At 50.0% G+C, this 21,452-nt stretch overlaps 1 protein-coding gene and 1 long non-coding RNA gene across 3 annotated transcripts in view; both read left to right on the top strand.

The window, feature by feature from the left end:
* Positions 1 to 3,320: 3,320 nt before the first annotated feature.
* On the top strand, positions 3,321 to 6,648 carry LOC146890949 (uncharacterized). Its single transcript, XR_014997877.2, has 3 exons — positions 3,321 to 3,597; positions 3,809 to 3,942; positions 6,633 to 6,648. It is a non-coding gene; the product is annotated as an uncharacterized LOC146890949 (long non-coding RNA).
* A 14-nt stretch (positions 6,649 to 6,662) lies between these two features.
* Positions 6,663 to 21,452, top strand: part of Triobp (TRIO and F-actin binding protein) — a 58,070-nt gene continuing 43,280 nt past the window's right edge. Inside the window, exons 1-5 of one of the 2 annotated variants that reach the window (XM_087898994.1) lie at positions 6,663 to 6,805; positions 14,266 to 14,365; positions 15,393 to 15,532; positions 17,070 to 17,265; positions 18,179 to 18,335. In XM_087898994.1, the coding sequence (XP_087755120.1) occupies positions 6,789 to 6,805; positions 14,266 to 14,365; positions 15,393 to 15,532; positions 17,070 to 17,265; positions 18,179 to 18,335 (610 nt within the window). In that variant the 5' untranslated portion in view covers positions 6,663 to 6,788. The remainder of the gene's footprint in view (positions 6,806 to 14,265; positions 14,366 to 15,392; positions 15,533 to 17,069; positions 17,266 to 18,178; positions 18,336 to 21,452) is intronic. The other variant, XM_048454808.3, reaches the window with a different exon arrangement.

Genomic DNA, 21,452 nt, shown 5'->3' with positions numbered 1-21,452 from the left:
CAAGGTCCCCATGCTCCCAATTTACTTAGGAAATCTTGTCTTTTTATACTTCTCATGTAGATTAGATCTATGTAAGTCTCTCTTAGGGTACTTATTGCTGTCTAGGTTCTCTGGGATTGTGATTTGTAGGCTGGTTTTCTTTGCTTTATGTTTAAAAACCACTTATGAGTGGGTACGTGTAATAATTGCCTTTCTGAGTCTGGGTTACCTCACTAATATGATGTTTTCTAGCTCCATCCATTTGCTTGCAAAATTCAAGATGTCATTTTTTTTTCTGTTGTGTAGTACTCCATTGTGTAAATGTACCACACTTTCCTTATCCATTCTTTGATCGAGGGGCATTTAGGTTGTTTCCAGGTTCTGGCTCTGACAAACAATGCTGCTATGAACATAGTTGAGCACATGTCCTTGTGGCATGATTGAGCATCCTTTGGATATATACCCAAAAGTGATATTACTGGGTCTTGAGGAAAGTTGTTTCCTAATTTTCTGAGAAATCACCACACTGACATCCAAAGGGGTTGTACCAGCTTGCATTTCCACCAGCAATGCAGAAGTGTTCCCTTTCCCCACAACCTCTCCAGCATAAGTTGTCATCAGTATTTTTGATCTTGGCCATTCTTTCAGTTGTCAGATGGAATCTCAGAGTTGTTTTGATTTGCATTTCTCTGATAACTAAGGATGTTGAACACATATCTCTCTTAAGTCTGAAGACCTGAGTTTGATCCCCAAAGCAACATAACAGTGGAAGGAAAGAACCAATGGTTGTACAGGACTATCCTCTGAGCCAAATTCCTGCTATCTTTAAAATTATCATCATCATCATTACTTTATTATATTTTCTCAAGGCAGTGTTTCTGAGTAGCCCTGGCTGTTCTGAAATTTCTGTAGACCAGACTGGTCCTGAACTTACAGAGATCCACCTACCTCTTGCTCCAGAGTGTTGGGATTAAAGGCATGTGCCACCGCCACCCAGTTTAAATTATTATTGTTATTATTATTATTATTATTTGGTTTTCCGAGACAGGGTTTCTCTGTAGCTTTGGAGCCTGTCCTGGAACTAGCTCTTGTAAACCAGGCTAGCCTTGCCTCGAACTCACAGAGATCCTCCTGCCTCTGCCTCTTCCTCCTGAGTGCTGGAATTAAAGGTGTGCACCACCACCGCCTGGCAGTTTAAATTATTTTTAAAACATGTGAGTACACCTTCCTCTGGGAAGGAATTTTGGCAAACACCATTCTACAAAGTTGTCTTTTGAGTTGCACGAACGTGCCCTTCACATGTCATACAATAGAATAATCAAATTGGTATGAAGCCAGCGAGTCCGGAGCTCAAGCAGGGGACAGGAGGTTGAGTAGTGACGGGGTGACTGCCTTGACTGCCTCCACAGTGCCCTTCATGGAACCCTCTGAACAGCTCACAGAGACCGGGGATGTCGTGTGGAACTTCCTCATGGGGCCACAGTAGAGGCTGGGGGACTCCAGGCAGTTTGCTAGAGTTTGGCTTTCCCCTGACAAGATGAGGTCGAGGAGGGCTGTGTGGCCTCTGTGCTCCAGACAGCATGGGGGGGGGGGGGGACACAAACATCTCCGTGTAGGGGTGACTTCCTCTCCTAGCTGCCATTTCCTGGACTCTTGGGCTCCGCTATCCTCCTCACCCACCCCTACAAGAGGACCTCTTCCCACAGTTCCCTTTGCTCCCTGCCTTCTGCCATCTTCTTGGGCAAATACTCCTGCTTTCTACTCCAGATCCTGCCACCCTCAGCCTGTGACCTGTTCAGACTCCCTCCCTCTGGGTCTTTGCTGAGATGCACGAGCCACTTCTTGAAGACCTTGCTGACAACCTCCTTGGAAACACGTTGCCCAGGTCTCGTGTGCCTCTCTCTGCCCTGCTCTCTTTTTTCCTGAGCACCAGTCAGTTCAGCCATGCTTTGCTTGTTTCTCTTGCCCGGGTCGATTTTCCTCCTCCATACAGACACACAAAAGCAGCGCACACGGGTCTCTTGTTCTTTGATGAACCCTCAGCAAACTTGACTGACAAAGGGCTCTATAAATGTTTCATGGGCTGGATTGTCAGGCACATCCGCCTCGGTTGGCTCTAGTTTGAAATGCCTGGTAGGGCCAGAGGGCTGGGACTTTGCTCAGTTCCAACTCAGAAATATCCATTCCACCCCAGGCTCAGAGAGGTCAAGTAACTGTAACTGCCTCAAGATCACCCGGCTAAGAAGCGCTAAAAGGCTGACCCTGAACCCAGGTCTCACTAGCCCCTGTCTTACTTACAGCTAGCCAGGCCATGGAGGAAGCCTACTGTGCTTGTCAGCCAGCTCCGTGCCGGGCCAGGACGGCTTGTTCCAGGCCTTACTTCTGCCTTCACTTGAGGAAGAAGCCACCCTTTATTCATGCTTTCTTTTCTGGCGCTTCATCAGACACAAGTGAATGAGCGAATGAGCAAATGAGGATGCTCCACAGTGGTCTGTAGAATCAGACAGCCCAAGATTTTTGTCCTGATTCTGCTCTTTATTAGCCGTGTGACCCTGGCAAGTCAGTTGACATCTCTGATCTTTGTTGCTATGTGTAAAGGACTGGCTTGGGTACTGGTGTGTAAACCAATATACAATAGAGCTTAACTTTAAAAGCTGGGGTAGGGCTGGGCGGTGGTGGCACAGGCCTTTAATCCCAGCACTCGGGAGGCAAAGGCAAGCAGGTCTCTGTGAGTTCGAGTAAGTTGGGGTAGGACTGTACATCTCACTTTGTTAGTTGGTTTGGGTTTTTGGTGTTTTTGCTTTTGTTTGACAGGGTGTCACGTAGACCAAGCCTCCAACTGATTCTGGAGCCAAATCTGGCCTTGACCTCCTGATTTTCTTTTCCCTCCCTCCCTCCCTCCCTTCCTCTTTTCAAGACAGGGTTTCTCTGTAGCTTTGGAGCCTGTCCTGGAACTCACTCTGTAGACCAGGCTGTCCGCGAACTCACAGAGATCCGCCTGCCTCTGGGATTAAAGGCATGCACCACCACCGCCCGGCCCACCTCCTGATCTTGCCTTCACTACCAGATCACTGCTCTACTGTCTTCACCTCTCAATCACAGGACTTTCAGATGTAGGTCACCAGCCTCTGGTTTTGCTTTCTGGAAGTATCTCACTCTTGCAGCCAGGCCGATTTAACTGTGGGCATCCATCCTCCTGTTTAAGATTTTCAAGAGTTAGGTGAAAAGTTTAGTTTGTGGCACCACCCCCAGCTAGCCACACTTTCTACTTTCCACGTATGCATTAGTGCCCTTTTGAAGACCTTAGCCAGAATGAGCCATTCGGAAAGAGACAAGAGACCATCAGCACTCAGGTCCCAGGGGAACCCGACTGGACAAGGTAGCGCAGGCAAAACGTGCTGTGCATCCCGCGCTCCAAAGCGCCTGGGCACCGCCCTCCTCCGTTTTGCCCCCAGTCCTCGCTGTGTCCAATCCCACACTGATTATGCAAATAAGGCTCTGAGGGCGAGCCTATTGCAGCGCGGCAAGGGTGTGGTCTTATACGCACCTCCCGGGCAGCGTTTTGATTCATTGTTAAAATAGAGGCTGTGACCCTGGCACTAGCACCTCCACTGCCCGGTAAGTGGAAACCCGAGCCCAGGTCAGAAACCTGCGGCTAGCGGAACCTAGAGGGCCAAAGGGGGAAATCAGAGGAGGAGGATGAGGGACCCTGAGGAGCTGCCGGACCGGCTGCAGGAAGAGGGTACTAAGGGTCCATTCTCCGGGCGGTGTGTGCAGATGCGCGACGGCTTTTTATGGTTACATCCTTACCATCTAATGTGCATTTTAGGGAAGATTCGTGGAGAATACTGGAGTCACAAAGAGCACGTGAAGAGTCCTTGTCTAGACCCCTGGAAAAGGAGCCTCCTTCTCCTTCCAAGACGATGCTCCACTTAGTGGCTGGACCAGGAAAGAACAGCCCAGGTTGGTGGGGCATATCTATCCATCCACCATACAGAACAGGGACTAAGTAGGGCAGATAGATGGTCGCCCAGGGAGGAAACCAAGCCTCGTGGATCTTCCTGTGGGGATTCCACTCTCCAAAGGAAGAACCTGGAGCACCAGGGGAGGACCCAAAATTCCTCAACTCAGCTGAGATTGGCAACAAAGGTTTGATCTCCTGGGAACTCTGTCGTCACCAAGTAGGTCAGGTATGAGGTGACCCCATGGTGCCCAGAGGTACTTGGGCTTTGGGGGATGCTGGATACCCTCCCTTCCAATACCCTTCCAGGCTGTATCAGTCTCCTGACCCAGAGTCACTTCCTGGGTGTGGACACTGTAGCCTCTAGAACAGAGAGGACTGGACTTGGCTTAAGACCCCCAGCTAGGATGGAGGTGTAGCTCAGTGGTAGAGCAGTTGTCTAACCTGACAGGACTTGGGTTTGATCTTCAGATCTGGGGTGGGGGGAGGTGTGTGGGGGAAGATACCAGTGGTTCCTTTTTGGCTAAGCTCAATCACATATGTGCTTTGTGACCTTAGGTGGCTGTTCACTTTTGTCTAAGATTTGTCCTCAAGTCTGAAAATACCTGGCCAGCCCTTTGCATCACTCTGTGTTTGCCAAGGGACCTAGGTGACTTGGCAGTGTGATCCAGCACCCTCACGGTCACCTCTGAGCCTTTGGAGACAGACCAGGGCCTCCAGCTGGACCAGAGCCACTTGTGTGTCAGGGAACCTCTCTGAGCCTTGATTGCCTTCTCTGAAACTGGTGTTAACTTTAGCTGAGTAAGAGGGGGGCTCTCGATTTAGAAAGTTAGAGACTTTGGGATGAGTTAGGAATTCTCTTTTATGGTGTACCCCGGGACTCAGTGCTGGAGATTCTGACTGGATAGAGCAGCAGAGAAAACAGACTTATGGGAGTTTTGTTGTTGTTGGCTTCTTTATTTGATGGATGTGCAGGTGTCTACATGTTTGTGTATGTGTACATATGTGTGTGAGGCATATGGAGGGAAGAGGATAATGGGATGATGCTGGGATTTCTTTTCTTGCTTTCTTTTTTTTTTGAGATTTATTTATTTATTATGTATACAGTATTCGGTCTGAATGTATGACCGCAGGCCAGAAGAGGGCACCAGGTCTCATCACAGATGCTTGTGAGCCACCATGTGGTTGCCAGGAATTAAACTCAAGATCTCCAGACCTCTGGAAGAGCAGCCAGTGCTTTTAACCTCTGAGTCATCTCTCCAGCCCCCCCTTTTTTGTTTTTCAAAACAGGGTTTCTCTGTGTAGCCCTAGATGTTCTGGAACTTGTGCTATAGATGAGGGTGGCCTCCAACTCAGAGACCCACCTACCTCTGTCTCCTTAGTTCTGGGATTAAACACATGTGCCACTGCTGTCTGGTGGGCGATGCTAGGCTTCTTTTTCAGTCACTGTCTACCTAATTTTTGGAGATGGGGTCTCACCAAGCCTGGAGTTGAAGAATTCAGCTAGACCAACTTGCCAGTGAGCACAAGGAACGCCCCCCCCCCGCCCCCGCGTCCCTTGTAAAGAACACCGTACTTGGGTTCTGGGTGTTCAGATGCAGATCCTCACCTTGTTGCAGCTCTTTGGATTGATTGTTTGTTTTCTCAAGAAATGGAGACTGTATATGTTGTCTACACTGATCACAAACTTGCACTCACAGGATCCTCCTGCCTCGCTGTTCTGCGTAGCTGAAATCGGAGTGCACATCACCACATATGGCCAGAAACTTGCCATTATTATTGATTTGGTTTTGTTTGTCTGTTTTTCCAGACAGAGTTTCTCTGTACAGCCTTGGCTGTACTGGAACTTGATTTGTAAACCAGGCTGGCCTCTGTTTCTCAAATGCTGGGATCGAAGGCATGTGCCACCACTGCCCAACTTTGTCAAACTGTTTTTTTCCCCCTCGAGGAAACTTGCATTTTTTAAAAAAAATTTTTATGACTTTTTTTTTTTTTTTGGTTTTTCGAGACAGGGTTTCTCTGTAGCTTTGGTGCCTGTCCTGGAACTAGCTCTTGTAGACCAGGCTGGCCTCGAACTCACAAAGATCTGCCCGCCTCTGCCTCCCGAGTGCTGGGATTAAAGGCGTGCGCCACCACTGCCCGGCTTTTATGACTTATTTATCTTTATTTTATGTGCATAGGTGTGAAGGTGTCAGATGCCCTGAAACTGGATTTTCAGACAGTTGTGAGCTGCCATGTGGGTGCTGGGAATTGAACCTGGGTCCTCTGGAAGAGCAGTCAGTGCTCTTAACCGCTGAGCCATTTCTCCAGCCCGGAAACTTGCATTTTTATGAGCAGCACAAGTAGAGTGCAATTCAGGTTCCAATTGACCAACAATATATAGTAAGGATTAGAAATCATGTGTAAATGCCGGACAGTATGTTTGGAAACTGAGTTGTAGCCAGGCGGATCTGTGAAATCGAGGCCGGCCTGCTCTACAAGAGCGAGTTCCAGGACAGGCTCCAATGCTACAGAGAAACCCTGTCTCAAAAAAACAAAACAAAACAAAACAAAAAGGAAACTTAGTTGTTACTGTCGATGAATACAGAACAGAAAAATGGATAGATAGCTTTGTCTGGCTTGGACAAATGAGACATAGGGTCTACGTAGTGGCCCACCAGTTATTAGGTTCTTATCCCCAAATCCTTCCCAGGCTCCACCTAGAAAGCCAGCCACTGGATCACAGGAGCTGCCTGGTGTGACTCCCCTGCTATGGAGGAGGTGGCTATGAATGTCCCCAGTGTGCATTTTGAAGCCAGCATATCTCCCAAGAACCACTGTCTGAGCTGCTGCCACCCTGAGAAGGTTCATGGAGCAAGACAGCAGGTAGGCTGGCTTTCCGTTGTAGTGGGCAGTTTGGAATGTGCGGTCAGAGATGGGTGGGGCCACAAGCTTGCATCTGAAGGAGGATGTTTCCTACACTTTGTCCACTTTCCAGAGGTCTTATATTTATGCATTTGTTTATCTTTATGTATATGAGTTCTCTGTTTGCCTGTATGCCTGCATGACAGAGAGAGTATCAGACAAAGGAGGTCATCAGGTGTATTCATTGTAGATGGTTGTGAGCCATTGTGTGATTGCTGGGAATTGAACTCAGGACCCCTGGAAAAGCAGGCAGTGCTCTTAACTTCTGAGTCATCTCTCCAGTCCCTATTTATTTTATTTTTGAGACAAGGTCTTACTGTGTAACTTTGACTGCCCTGGAATTCACCATGGAAACTACGGTATCCTAGTATTTTAATCCCTGACTACTGGGATTAAAGGCATGCACCACCATGTCTTACTTATTAAAAAAAAAAAGACAGATGTGTGTGTGTGTGTGTGTGTGTGTGTGTGTAGCCCCAGGGCCCCAGGTGTCCTGGAACTTGCTTTGTAGACCAAGCTGGCCTCAATTTTTTAAAAATTTTATTGATTTTTATTGAGCTCTACATTTTTCTCTGCTCCCCTCCCATCTTCTCCCCTCACCTTCAACCCTCTCCCAAGGTCCCCATACTCCCAATTTACTTAGAAGATCTTGTCTTTTTATACTTCCCATGTAGATTAGATCTATGTAAGTCTCTCTTAGGGTACTTATTGCTGTCTAGGTTCTCTGGGATTGTGATTTGTAGGCTGGTTTTCTTTGCTTTATGTTTAAAAACCACTTATGAGTGAGTACATGTGATAATTGTCTTTCTGAGTCTGGGTTACCTCACTCAATATGATGTTTTCTAGCTCCATCCATTTGCCTGCAAAATTCAAGATGTCATTTTTTTTTGCCGTATAGTATTCCATTGTGTAAATGTACCACACTTTCCTTATCCATTCTTTGATCGAGGGGCATTTAGGTTGTTTCCAGGTTCTGGCTCTGACAAACAATGCTGCTATGAACATAGTTGAGCACATGTCCTTGTGGCATGATTGAGCATCCTTTGGATATATACCCAAAAGTGGTATTACTGGGTCTTGAGGAAGGTTGTTTCCTAATTTTTTGAGAAATTCCCGCACTGACATCCAAAGGGGTTGTACCAGCTTGCATTCCCACCAGCAATGCAGAAGTGTTCCCTTTTCCCCACAATCTCTCCAGCATAAGCTGTCATCAGTGTTTTTGATCTTGGCCATTCACTCAGTTGTAAGATGGAATCTCAGAGTTGTTTTAATTTGCATTTCTCTGATGACTAAGGATGTTGAACATTTCCTTAAATGTCTTTCAGCCATTTTAGATTCCTCTGTTGAGAATTCTCTGTTTAGGTCTGTACTCCATTTTTTTTTATTGGATTATGTGATTTTTTGGTGTCCAATTTCTTGAGTTCTTTGTGTATTTTGGAGATCAAACCTCTGTCTGATGAGGGGTTAAATAAGATCTTTGCCCATTCTGTAGGATGTTGTTTTGTCTTGTTGACCATGTCCTTTGCTTTACAGAAGCTTTTCAGTTTCAGGAGGTCCCATTTATTAATTGTTTCTCTCAGTGTCCATGCTGCTGGGGTTATATTTAGGAAGTGGTTCCCTGTGCCAATGCATTCAAGTGTACTTCCCACTTTCTCTTCTGTAAGGTTCAGTGTGGCTGACTTTATGTTGCGGTCTTTGATCCATTTGGACTTGAGTTTTGTGCATGGTGATAGATATGGGTCTATTTTCATTCTTCTACCTGTTGATATCCAGTTATGCCAGCACCACTTGTTAAATATGCTTTCTTTTTTCCATTTGATATTTTTTGCTTCCTTGTCAAAAATCAGGTGTTCGAAGATGTGTGGATTGATAACTGGATCTTCTACTTGGTTCCATTGGTTCTCCTGTCTGTTATGCCAATACCAGGCTGTTTTTAGTACTGTAGCTCTGTAGTAGAGTTTGAAGTCAGGGATTGTGATGCCTCCAGAAGTTCTTTTTTTTTAATTTTTTTTTAACATTTTTTTATGATTTATTTATCTTTTATTTTATGTGCATTGGTGTGAAGGTGTCAGATCCCCTGGAACTGGATTTTCAGACAGTTGTGAGCTGCCATGTGGGTGCTGGGAATTGAACCCTGGTCCTCTGGAAGAGCAGTCAGTGCTCTTAACCGCTGAGCCATTTCTCCAGCCCCAGAAGTTCTTTTATTGTACAGGATTGTTTTGGCTATCCTGTTTTTGTTTTTTGTTTTTCCCATATGAAGTTAAGTACCGTTCTTTTGAGGTCTTTGAAGAATTTTGCTGGGATTTTGCTGGGCATTGCATTGAATCTGTAGATTGCTTTCGGTAACTTTGAACTCTTATGCAAATGATTGAGTTCTTCCCACCAGAGCAGAGCCTCTTATGCAAATGATCTCCCAGCTGAAGGGGAGATGGCAAGCGTGGATCAGAGGATGATGGACTCAGTCAGATCTGACTTATAGCCTCGGTCCCACCATTTCCCAACCAAGATTTTGGGTCAGCTTGTATAGTTATTTGGATGAACAGTTGCTTGACCTGAGCCAGGATTGCACTGGTTGCTAAGGCGGTGATGTTAAATGAGGCTGTCACATCCCTGGCTCCAGGGGACTGGTGATCTAGTCAAAACCAGGGGCAGGAAGAAAGGAACCACAGAAATGGCTGTTTCATCATGGCTGTGATCCATGCTCTGAAGGAACAGGGGTTGTTAGGCCATGGAGAGGACTTTCAGCGGCTTGATGAAGGATGAAAGCTTGCCACTGGCGCTAGGGAGAAAAGAAAAGGTAAAGAAACGATACGGTGTGTACGGGGTTTTAAGGCAGAAAGGATGAAGCTCATCGGAGGGCTGAAGACTGGTCATCGAGAGGGAGAGTCACACAGATACAGGATGGAGAACTAACTGGGGCCTGGCTCTCCTCTGGCTTTGTTTGTTTGTTTGTTTTTACTTCTTTTAAGATTTATTTATTTTATGTATAGGAGTGTGCTACCTATGTGTGCATCTGTACACAGAAGAGGGCATCCGATCTCACTACAGATGGTTGTGAGCCACCATGTGGTTTCTGGGAATTGAACTCAGGTCCTCAGGAAGAGCAGCCAGTGTTCTTAATCTCTGAGCCATCTCTCCAGCCTGTGTGTTTTGGTTTTGTGGACATTTTGAGGACTTTAGATTGCATTTCAGTTGTCGTGATTTCAACAAGAGACTAAGGTGATCCCGTCTTCATTCTCTCTGTTGCTATGATGCTGGGCAAAGTGTGAGAGGGAGCGGGGAGAGAGGGGACAGGGACAGGGGTGGAACTGCTTCCTCCAGCGATGATGGTACCCTTGGGAAGAGGACAAAGGACTGTCCAGTTCCCAGAGTCAGTTTTGACTACCATGTCCCACGCACAGAAACTTGTGTCCTTCCTGAATTTGGGTGCCAGGGCTTCCTCAGTGACCTTCCTGTGCCTTCAGAGCTGAGCAGTTATCACTGAGGTCACTAGCTGGGGTCACCACTGAAACAAATGGGGTCTGACTCCAGTGTCCCTCTTGAGCAGTGAAGTGTCCCCCAACCTCCTGGGAAGGAGGGCCACAGGCGAGCGTGTCTCCAGCCCTCCGGCTGCTCACCTCCATCTTCCGGGCTACCTCTGCCTCCTGTTACTTGAAATTAAAAACTGGTGGCCAGTAAAGTAACTCAGTAAGTAAGGGTGCTGCCAGTTCTGATGATCTGAGTTCAGTCCCTGGGCCCACGTGGCAAAAGGTGAGACCTGACCCTTGCAATTTGCTTCTGTCTTAGATACATACATGCATGCATGCATGCATGTGACTGGCACACACACACATACACACACACACACACACACACACACACAAAGAAGCTGGTAGCCAGGTGTTAGTGGCAGGCACAAGCCTTTAATCCCAGCACTCAGTCAGGCAAATGCATCTCTATGAGTTTGAAGCTAACCTGGTCTACAGAGCAAGTTCCAGGACAGCCAGGGCTACACAGAGAAACCCTGTCTTGAAAATTAAAAACAAAAACTTTAAAAAAAAACAAAAACAAGTAGAAGAAGCAGCAGGTGCTGAGAAATGGGTCAGCGATTAAGAGCGCTTGCTGCCCCTGCGGCTTTGGTTTGGTTCCCCAGCCGTATGTCAGGCAGCTTACGTCTACCTGGACCTTCATGGGAGGGAATCGAATGCCCTCTTCTGGCCTCCACGGGCACCTGCGTAGGGCAGTGTACATATATACGCCCAGTGCACACACCCATGTATAGAACATTGTAAGTATTTTAAAAGGCTGATTGGCAGCTGGACAGCTGCCGATGCTGGCAAAGAGCTGGCTCAATGAAGCCAGGCAGCAGTGGCGCACGCCTTTAATCCCAATGCTCAGGAAGCAGAGGCAGGTAGATCTCTGTGAGTCTGAGGCTAGCCTGGTCTACAGAGCAAGTACGGTCAGAGCTGCACAGAGATACCCTGTTTTGAAAAACAAACAAACAAACAAACAAAACAATAACAACAAAAAACACCTTTGCCAGCAGCACCCAAAGGAAAACTGATTCCAGCCTCCATCTAGGACCTTTTCTCGCTCCGCAGTGCTCTGTGAATGCAGGCTACTTTGTGCAGCCAGACCCCCAAGCCCCATTCCTGCCGTCCAGCCACTGAGCTGCAGCTCTGGATCATTTCCACTGTGTCCTCTGGATGCTCACACTCACTGTGCCCTGAGCAACCTCATCCCTTAGGAGTTAGCCATGGGCTTCACCTCTCCATCCCCAGTCTTACCAACTCCTATTCCACCAGCAAGCACGAGGACCTAAGCTCTATTCCAAGGACCTACATAAAAAGCTGGGTGTAGGGGCTGGAGAGATGGCTCAGTGGTTAAGAGCAATGGCTGCTCTTCCCTAGATCCTGAGTTCAAAACCCAGCAACTACATAGTGGCTCACAACCATCCATAATGAGATCTGGTGCCCTCTTCTGGCCTGCAGGTGTACACGCAGGAGGAACACTGCATATAAATAAATAAATCTTAAAAAAAAAAAAAAGCTAGGTGTAGCCAGGTGGTGATGGCAGGCACCTTTAATCCCAGCACTTGGGAGACAGAGGCGGGAGGAGGAGGATCTCTGTGAGTTTGAGGCCAACCTGGTCTACAGAGCGAGTGCCAGTGCCAGGACAGCCAGGGCTACACAGAGAAACCTTTTGTGCCCCCCTCCCCCTGCCACAAAAAGAATAGAGTGGTGGGAACTGCAGGTAAGGCTCAGTGTATAAGAGCGTTTTGCTGCTCTTGCAGAGGGCTCAGTTCCCAGGACCCACATGGAGGCTCAGAACAAGCTGTGACCCAAGTTCCAGAGGATCCAACACCTTTTCTGACCTCTGTGCACACCACATGCATGTGGTGCAGGACATACATGTACACAAGCAACCACACAAACAAAAATAAAATAATTTTTAAAAGGTAGAGCTGCGGTGGCGCACACTTTCAAATCCCAGAACCTGGGAGGCAGAGGCAGGTGGATCTTTTTGAAGAATTCAAGTCCAGCCTGGGCTACAGAGACTTTGCTTCAATAAATAAAAGGTGAAAAATGATAGAGGAAGACACCTGTGCGGTATCAATTCCCAGTCTCCATATGCACATATGTTCATGTGTACCTAACACACACACACACACACGCACACGCACACACACACACACACACGCACACCTGACCCTAGTGTAGGGCTGTAACTCAGAAGTAGGACACTTTCCTAACATAAACGATTGAGTCCGTTTCCACTGTTACATAAAACAAGTCAAGGTTTTGTTTTTTAGTGGGATTTTTGTTGTTGTTGGGTTTTATTTGTTTGTTTGTTTGTTTGAGACATGGTTTCTCTGGGGAGCCCAGGCTGTTCTGGAACTCATTCTATAGACCAGACTGACCTCGAACTCAGAGATCCCCCTCTGCCTCCCGAGTGCTGGGATCAAGGTGGGTGCCACCTCTGCTCTGCTAACAAGTCAGGTTTTTAATCTGACCCTTATCAAGTCACCTCTTCTGGACCCCATTCCGTGACGCTCTGAGGATGGAGAATCTCTACTGCTTCCCAGGGAGCCGGCGTCTGCCCCTGAGTGCTGCTGTGGGGTGCCCGCTATCCCCAGCTCGCTCTGTCTATACAGCCCGCTATCTTCAGATCGTTATTATAGCACATCTCCAAGGAACCAGAGGCAGCCAGTGCCCGACCTTGCCCCAAGGTCTCTGGAATCTTGGCCCCATTTGCTTCTACCTTTCAATCCAGACACGTGGAGCACAAAGAGGTCTATATTTAAAAGCATCACCGGCCTGAGTGGGGCAGTGCCGCCCCTAGCTAGGTCCCCGCCACATCTGCCACAGGGGATGGCATAGGCTTCCCGCCTCATGACTTCAGCTGTTCTAGAATAAGTAAAAATGGTTCTGGTTACAAAGTGGAAATGATTAGTTTCTTTTCATCCCCAGCTTCTGAACTCCCTGGGCTCCAGACACACCTGAGTCCATAGGCTGGGAGGCTGGTGGAAGTTGAGCCCTTGAAGTCACGTGGTATTGAGCAGGCTATGGCCGGGTTTGGAGAGGGGAGGGTAGTTTGGGTGGGAGGGCCTTGGTTTATGCTAGGGCCACACAGATCTTTATAATCTATTTGTTATCGTCAGCACTCCTGCACCCTCTTCAGACAAGTCTCTACTAGCCCAGGCTGGCCTTGAACTCACAACCCTCCCATCTTTGTGCTGTAATTGCAAGTGTACATCACCAGTTCTGGCTAACATATTTATTCTTAATTATATTTAATATTATTCTACTAATTTAGCATTTATAAGATTCTACTTAATGTTCTCTCAGTTTTTTGACTGTATGTCACGTTATGTAATTCTCCTCATGTCCCCTAGGGGGCGGCTGTGGTTATCATGACTGTTTGATAGGTAAGGCAATTGAGGCCAAGTCACCTAGCCAAGGTCTTGGTCACACACCTCTGCCTCTTTTTCATAGATAGACTCAGAGCGGGGAAGCTACAGAGTGAGGTCATCCAGCTGGGGTGGGACTCAGGTCTGTCATAGGCAGAGACTACAACACTGACTAGGCAGGAAATCAGAGCTGGAGACTGACCACCGGACCCGGTCATGTGAACAGGGGGAGGGGATGGGGCTAAGGGTGCCATGTCAGCCTGGGGTTCATGCTGGGTGGGGCCTTTGGAAGTGCAGGGGTTGGGTTGAGAGTCGGCTCCCTCCACGCCATGCTGTCCCCTGGGTAGCCACGGCGCCAAGCCCGGCTGTGGATCTGACACCTCCGGCTGCCTGGCTTTGATCAGAATCTGGCTTTGGGGCAGGTGTGAAACTGAATCCTGATTCGCCCTTTTTGGCCTGGATGTGGCTGCAGACCCCTAGGTCTTCCTTGACACAGCCTGGCCTTACTCATGGTGGCTTTCTTGAATTCTAGAGCACTTCTGCCCACCCAGGGCGCTGCCAGGGCTACAGCCACTATCCCAGTCGCCGGGCTCCAGGGTCCCCAGGGAGACTCCCACCAGGCCTGCTCTCAGGTGAGCCGCCAGGATCGGGTTCCTCCGGTTTTATGTCCTGCATTGTTCTTGGCTGGGCCCCGGCTTATGAAACAGTAATGAGGGGCCCTGCTCCCGAGGCTGGCCCCTCTAAGGTTTCTGCAGCCTGGAGTACCGCAGCCACCACGGCCCAGAGTCAGGGCCTGGGAGGGCGGCAGTGTGGGGGCCTGAGCCGGAGCCCCCCGGTAACGAGGGTGCTGACAGCCGCCAGCTGCCACTGCTGGAGCCCGCTGCCCAGGTAACCCGAGAGGAGGCGGGGCACAAGGTGCCATGGCCCTGTCTCCCACCACCAGGGGAGGGCCCTGCCATTCTGGGAGGTGGAGGGAATGGGGGGGCCTTCTTTGAGGGGAGTAGCCGTTCCTTCTGGCTGAGCCCAATATCAGTCTTTCCGGGGTGGCCTTGTTGTGGGCAGTGCCAAGGGCGCACCTCTAGTTTGGGGCTGTAGTGGAACAGGGCCCTTTGTTTCTTCTAGATCTTGCTAGAAGATCATGCTGGTCCCTCCACCTTCAGACCCCTTCTTCCATTCCAGACCAGGCCAAGCCTCTCCTTCCCTCTTGCTTTCTGGATGCAAGGGTGCTCTGGGTCCTTCGGTGCAGTTCCCATTCTTGGGCGTGCACACGTACATTTGTGTTTGCATGATCTTGCATACATATGTGCGTTGGTGTAGCTGACAGGCCTGTACGCATGCAACTGGGCACATATCCCTCAACAATGATGTACACATGGGTGTCCCAAACCACAGGTGTTTATACACATACACATGCATATGTACCTGTCCCTAGACTCATGCCCGTACACGTGTGCGTGTGCCCTCAGTCACCCTGCTGGCTCTGACCAGAGTCCCTAGGGCACTCCAGCTGATGGAATGGCTGGTCTCCTGAGCAGGGAGATCCCAGGAGATGACTTCTGGAGACACCCACCAGTCTGAGCTGGGAGGGGCTGTCTGGAGGAGGGGGAAGGGGAGTCCCACGTGGGCCTGAGCTGTCTCCTCTCTCCGATGCGGGCCCAGGAGCCTGACAGTCCTTCCAGTGCCGAGGCACCTTACTGCGACCTGCCCTGCTGCCCGCCGGCCCCTCAGGACCCACTCGGCACCACCACCTGTGCTGGCCACTCTGTGGAAGGCCTTGACCTCAGGCAGGGCCCTCAGAGGTGGGTAAAGCCCCAGGCTCCTGGGACCGGCTCCCTTGGGGGAAGAATGCCCATACCTTCCCTACATGCAACTCTTCATGGTGACAGCGTCCCTCTACAACAGCTGCCATGGGTCACGTGGTCAGCCCACAAAGAGGGCAGAGAGGACTCTGACAGGGAATCTATTTCAGGGGTCTTTGGGAAACCCTGGAAAGCTCATATTGATCTGTCCTTGTTTTATCTGAGTCTCTGACCCTGACCCTGGGTATCTTTCCTGGTAGCCCTGACCATCCCATAATTCCATGGGGTAGGGGATAGTTATGTACTTCTGGTTCCTGTGTACGGTTTTAGGGGATTGAAGGAGCTGAGTGTGGTGGCAGATGGATGTAATACCAGTATCCAGGAAGTGGAGACAAGAGGATTTGGAGCTCAAAACTGATGGGTTACTGTCCCCCAAAAGATTGAATGGGCCTCTCAGCCAGGGCACCTGCTGTTACCTCTGCTTGACTGGATACTTGGGCCTTGAGATTTCCACTGGAGGGAATGAACAGTTCCAAAGTTCCCTGCTTGGGTCATGAGACCTTAGGAGGCCACGGTTTGAAGGTCCAGAGAGCTGGGTCCCAGTTTCCCATCTGCTGTGATGGGCTGTGGGGCCTTTGGCCTGCTAGGCCATCTTTTTATGTCTCACTTTTCTCGTCTGTAGAACAAGGGCTGAGAGAGTAACTCTGTGGCAGGCAGCGTGCCTAAGATCCTGGGTTTGATTTCCAATACTGAAGAAATACATTTTAAAAAGAGAGGCTGAGCTAAGCCCTTGTTTGAGGGCTAGTGTTCCCCTCAGGTGGGCATTTAAGCAAATGGGAACAAGGAAAAGGGGACTCTGACAGCCAATGCATTTCAGGCAGTCTAGGACAAATTGCAAGGACTCTTTCCTGCAGGACTGGACAGTGCATTTGATTTGCTAACCTGTACTGCCTGGTTTAGGCTTTAGGCGTGAAGGTTGGGACGTGCACAGAATGTTCCACAGTTCCTTAGTTAGAGATCTCTTTTCTAACGTCGTCACATCCTGCTGGTTTATAGACCTGTGGTGGGCCACTCTGGGAATGCCGTGAGCTGTAAGCCTCTGGAACGGGGGCCGCAGGGATCGCGTCTGTAAAGTACACTATTTCTACAGCTCCTGCCCTTGGAACTCGCTTCCCCTCACACTGCTAAACAGCCTTCATCTGCCAGCCCGGCTCAGTGTTCCCACCCTCCTCACTGAAACATGCTGGGCTCTGCCCTTTCCCAGGGCTGTGGCCTTGGCCAGACTCTTGACCTCTCAGAGCCTGGGTTTCTTCATCTGTGTGGTAGCACCCTCTCTCTTGGGAGGCAGTTACAACTCTAGGTGACCCATAGAGAGCCCGGACCAAATGCCCTTGGCACTGGCTTCTTGATCCGTAGCTGCAGACTCCTGCATGGTGTGAGTAGACCCACATGTACAGGGAGGTGGCGGGCAGGCGGGATTCAGTCCCTGACTCTGTTACCTCGTAGGGGAAAATAATTGGTCTCTCTCTTCTCCCAGGGGCTGGTCCCCAACAGCAGGTCTCCCTGCAGAGGGCCCTGCACCGGCCCCAAGGAACAGGCACCAGGACCCTGAGGCATTGCCCTATCTGGAGGGCCTGGCCTGTAGTAGCTGCGACAAGGAGGGCGCCAACTCTGACATCAGCTCCAGCAAGGACAGCAGTACCCCTCATGAGACCAGTAATTCTTCCTCTGTGGTGAGCTGAGGGCCAGGATCTGGGAGCAAGAACAGGATCAGCCAGTGTCTTCAGCCCTAGAGATAAGAGCTCTAAACTCTAGAGGAGGGCTGAGCTTCCTTCTCACAGAGAACACTGAGCCAGGCATGGCCATAGCCTTCCCTGACGGGAGGGAGGGTGGGGCTCCTGCTGGGCTGACTCAGGGCAGGTGGCAGTGTGGGCAGGTGGAGGGAGGTTTTCCAGTTCAATGGGGACTTGGGATGACTCGCCAGCTGGCTCAGGTCTCAGGTCTCAGGACTGGGAATTAGGCATGGTGTCCAGAGCAAGCGTGAGGCTGACTGCAGCTCTGCCCTGGCCACATGCTGCTGAGAATGAGCCCATAGCCCATCCTGATGTTGAGGTCCAAAGGCAGAGGGAAGGGAACAGGCTTGGGAGCAGGCAGGAGAGAGGAGCCAAGTGACTGTCCCTTCGCCTTCACGCTTTCAGACCTGTTCCATTAGATCCCACCCCCTTCCCCCCAAAATAGGAAACAACAAGAACGGGCTCCACATAAACAACCTAGCCTGTTCACACATGTGTGGGGGCCGTGCAAAGGTCTCAATGGGTCTGAGCTCAAGCAAGGCTCTCCACCACCCTCTATGCTAGAGACCACTGTACCCCAGTTAGGGCCAAGAGCAGGGAAGTCACTCACTTGAAACCACACAGCCAGGAAACAGTGGACCTAGGATTTGAACCCATTTCTTCCATTTTTGTGACTTTGGCCCAGATTTTGGTTCCGATGGCTGTACCCTTTTCTCAAAGCTGACAGAAGGTTCGCTGAGAGCCCCACTCAGGCAGCAGGTGTCCTTAAAAACCTATTTCTTTACCCTTCGTGCTGGGATGCAGGCTTAGGGCCCTCTTCTCCTCTCTGGCAAGCTCTTTCCTCCCCCAGCAGGATTGGGACACTGTTGAGAGGCCAGGGGTGGTCTCCAACGCCTACAGACTCAACGTGATGATTCCGAGGAGGCCTCAGGAGGGGTTGAGAGCTGACAGTGCTCGAAGGGTCACCAAGTCCCCTGCCAGAGGGGACGTAGAAGGCCAGAGAAAGGAAGGTGAGTACTTCTAGGGTGGTCTCACAACGTGGTGATGGCCAGGGGCCCCCACACAGCCATCTCACTGGCTCGGCTTCCTTTGAGGGGCAGGATCTCTCTCTTTTATAATTTATTTATTTGTATTTTATATTCATTGGTGTTTTGGCTGCATGTATGTCTATGTGAGAGTGTCAGATCCCCCAGAACTGGAGCAACAGACAGTTGTGAACTGCCGTGTGGGTGATGGGAATTGAACCCCGGGGTCCTCTGGAAGAGCAGCCAGTGCTCAAATCACTGAGTCGTCTTTCTAGCCCTGAGGGTCCGAATCTTAATAATAAAAAGTTCTTATTTCATGTGCTGTGCTGCCTAGCTTAAGGATGCTTTCCCTCAGTTGAAAGATTAGGGCCTCTAAATTCTAAGAGACCGAAACTGGCTGAACACAAGTGGAGTGCCCGCATAAATAGAATGGTAGGGACTTCAGGTATGGCTGGGCCCAGGTGTTCAGACAGTACCCAAATCTCCTCTCCATTCTGAGAACTTCTGCTGAAGTGGCTCCATTCTTGTTTGTTTGTTGTTTTTTGAGACAGTGTTTCACTGTGTAGCCCTGGATGTCCTGGAACTCCCTCTGTAGACCAAGCTGGCCTTGAACTCACAGAGCTTCACCTGCCTCTGCCTCTCCAGTGCTGGGATTAAAGGCGTGAGTCACCACTGCCTGGTGTGGTCCCATTCTTTGTCAGACACTTCTCTAGAAATAGCATGCTGACCACCAGAGGGGCCACCTTGTGTCCCACAGAAGAAGGGCACGTCTTTCCTGTGACTACAGTCTCAGGAAGAGTTCTCACGGGGACCACTGGGGGTCATCTTCATCACCAAGTTTGGCCTCCTGTGCAAACCCCATAGCCTGAGCTAGAAGGAGGGGAGGGTCCCCAGAGGAAGTCAGAGTGCTGTTCTGAGCAAAAGAGAGAGACAGAGAGATGGGGGAGGGGACTATTGTTAAGCCAAGTCCATGGAGGTTGGAAAGTTTGGCCAGGATCTTGCTGGGATGTGAGTTCAGTATGGTAGGCACCCAATTCTGACCAGGTATCTCACTTCAGTGTGGTCAGGAGTTGGAGCTAGTATGCCAGAAGCCCCACCTCCTTCCCTGATGGCAGTCCTGGCTTTCTATGGTCCTTGCAGGAGTCTCATCAATACATGTGACGTTTGAGTGAAGATGCTAGGGGTCTCAGATCGAGATAGCATGGACCCTTGCCCTAGAAAGCTCAGCACCTAGCAAAGCAGGCAGACAGGGACTAGCTGTAGTGGTCCAGGACAGAGGAGGAGCAGATGCAGACATGGGGGAAAGAGAAGAGATCTTTTGTTTTGGTTTGTTTTTGCTATTTGAGACAGGGTTTCTCTGTGTAGCCCAGACTGTCCTGGAACTCACTCTGTAGACCAGGTTGTCCTTGAACTCACAGAGATCCACCTGCCTCTGCCTCCTGAGTGCTGGGATTAAAGATGTGTGCCACCACAGATGGGTACAGGGCTGGCACAGGAAAGCAGGGCAAGGAGACAGGGCTATCTGGCCCATTAGCAGCTGCAGTTTAAATGTGAATGGGGTGCACACAGGGGTAGGCTGGCTTCCTCAGCCTTGCCAAGGAGCTGGAATTCTTTTCTCTAAGCACGGTTATGGCAGGGGGTGAGGAGTGACATTATCGAACCTATGGCTTGGGATGGTTCTGGATGCAAAATCAGAATGCATTGGAGCAGGGTGAGGCAGCAGGATGAGAAGTCAGGGGAGTCACCTAGTAATTCCCAGTTCAGCCCGGAGTTGTCACTGGCTAATGCTGATGCTGAATCCCAGGGCAAGAGGTTCCCTGCCAACAGGATGATCAAGGATGCTCACAGTGTTCCTCAGACCACACTTGACCTGCAGGGGAAAGGTTCTCTGAGGCTGGGGTGCTTTGCAGATGCTGCAACAGCCAAGAGGTCACTCAGTGTTCCCATGTGGATGCCTGAGGACAGGATAGCACACAGCACCTCATCCCTTCCCTTTCAAATCCTGACGCTAAAATGCTCCAGTTGGGTTTTGAGGGGTTCATGCCTGTGATTCTGGTTCAAGTGAGCTTTGGATTCTGTAGCTGCAGCTGCTCTGGAATTCCTGACCCCCTTGCCTCCGCCTCCTCCGTGCTGGGATTACAGACAGGCCCCACACAGCCAGGCTTTGCTTCCAGGCTCTTGAAAGTCCCTAGGCAGTGGGTGGAGTCCTCCCTGTGACCTACTTAGCCAGACTCTGTGGCCACTGTCCACCTGGTGGCCACTTGCAGCATTGCAGTCAGGGACTGAGCCTCTGCTAGGTGCATCCTGGTTGGCACTGCTCACTGCGGGAGAGGGGGATGTAGGACACAGGTTGCCCAAGCACCGCTGTGTACCTGTCTTGCATGGAGGCCTCATCCTGTGAGAACCAGGCTCCTGGGGTATCTTGATGGGTGGCGTGGCAGGAGACAGCTAAGCCATTGTATGACACAAAGACTAGGCCCACTGCAGGCGAGGGAGAAACAAAACCAGAGGAGGGAGAACTGTGTGAACTGCAAACTTACTGTGTGCTGCAGACCTACTGTGTGAATTGCAAACCTACTGTGTGCTGCTCACCTCTGCAAGTTCCAGAGGCACTATGAGAATGTAAGGCCCTGTCACACAGCACTGCTAGGGGAAGAGCAGGTAATCAAGGAGATAGGCATGAGGAAGGTCCATGGAAGGCAGCCCTTGGCCAGGAAATGGAAGCATTAGAGGGACACTGTCCACTCCAGACAGAGGCAGCAGCAAGAGCAATGGTCCTGGGAGGTGAGGATCCTGTGTTGTGTTGGAGGACCTCAAAAGAGTGGGTGCTGGACCCTGGCAGGTGGGCGGGGGTGGGATAGAGAGAGGAGACAACCCCTGCACAGCCTGGGTCTCATTCCAAATCCAGCAGGAAGCTCCTGGAGGGTATTTTCTTTCTTTTTGTTTTGAAATAATCTTAGCTTTGCCAAGACGGTAGCTGTAGTGACTATTGGACCCTTTGCCCAGGTCCCCAGATGTTAGCTTCATAAACAATTGTATGCAGAGGCTGGAGATAAGAAGCTTTATCCCAGCACTCTGAGTTCGAGGCCAACCTGGTCTACA

The sequence above is a fragment of the Myodes glareolus genome, chromosome 19, assembly GCF_982192425.1.
Source record: "Myodes glareolus chromosome 19, mMyoGla1.1, whole genome shotgun sequence".
Taxonomy (NCBI): Eukaryota; Metazoa; Chordata; class Mammalia; order Rodentia; family Cricetidae; genus Myodes; species Myodes glareolus.
Note: the sequence above shows the minus strand (reverse complement) of the source record. Positions and strands in the feature narration are given on the sequence as shown.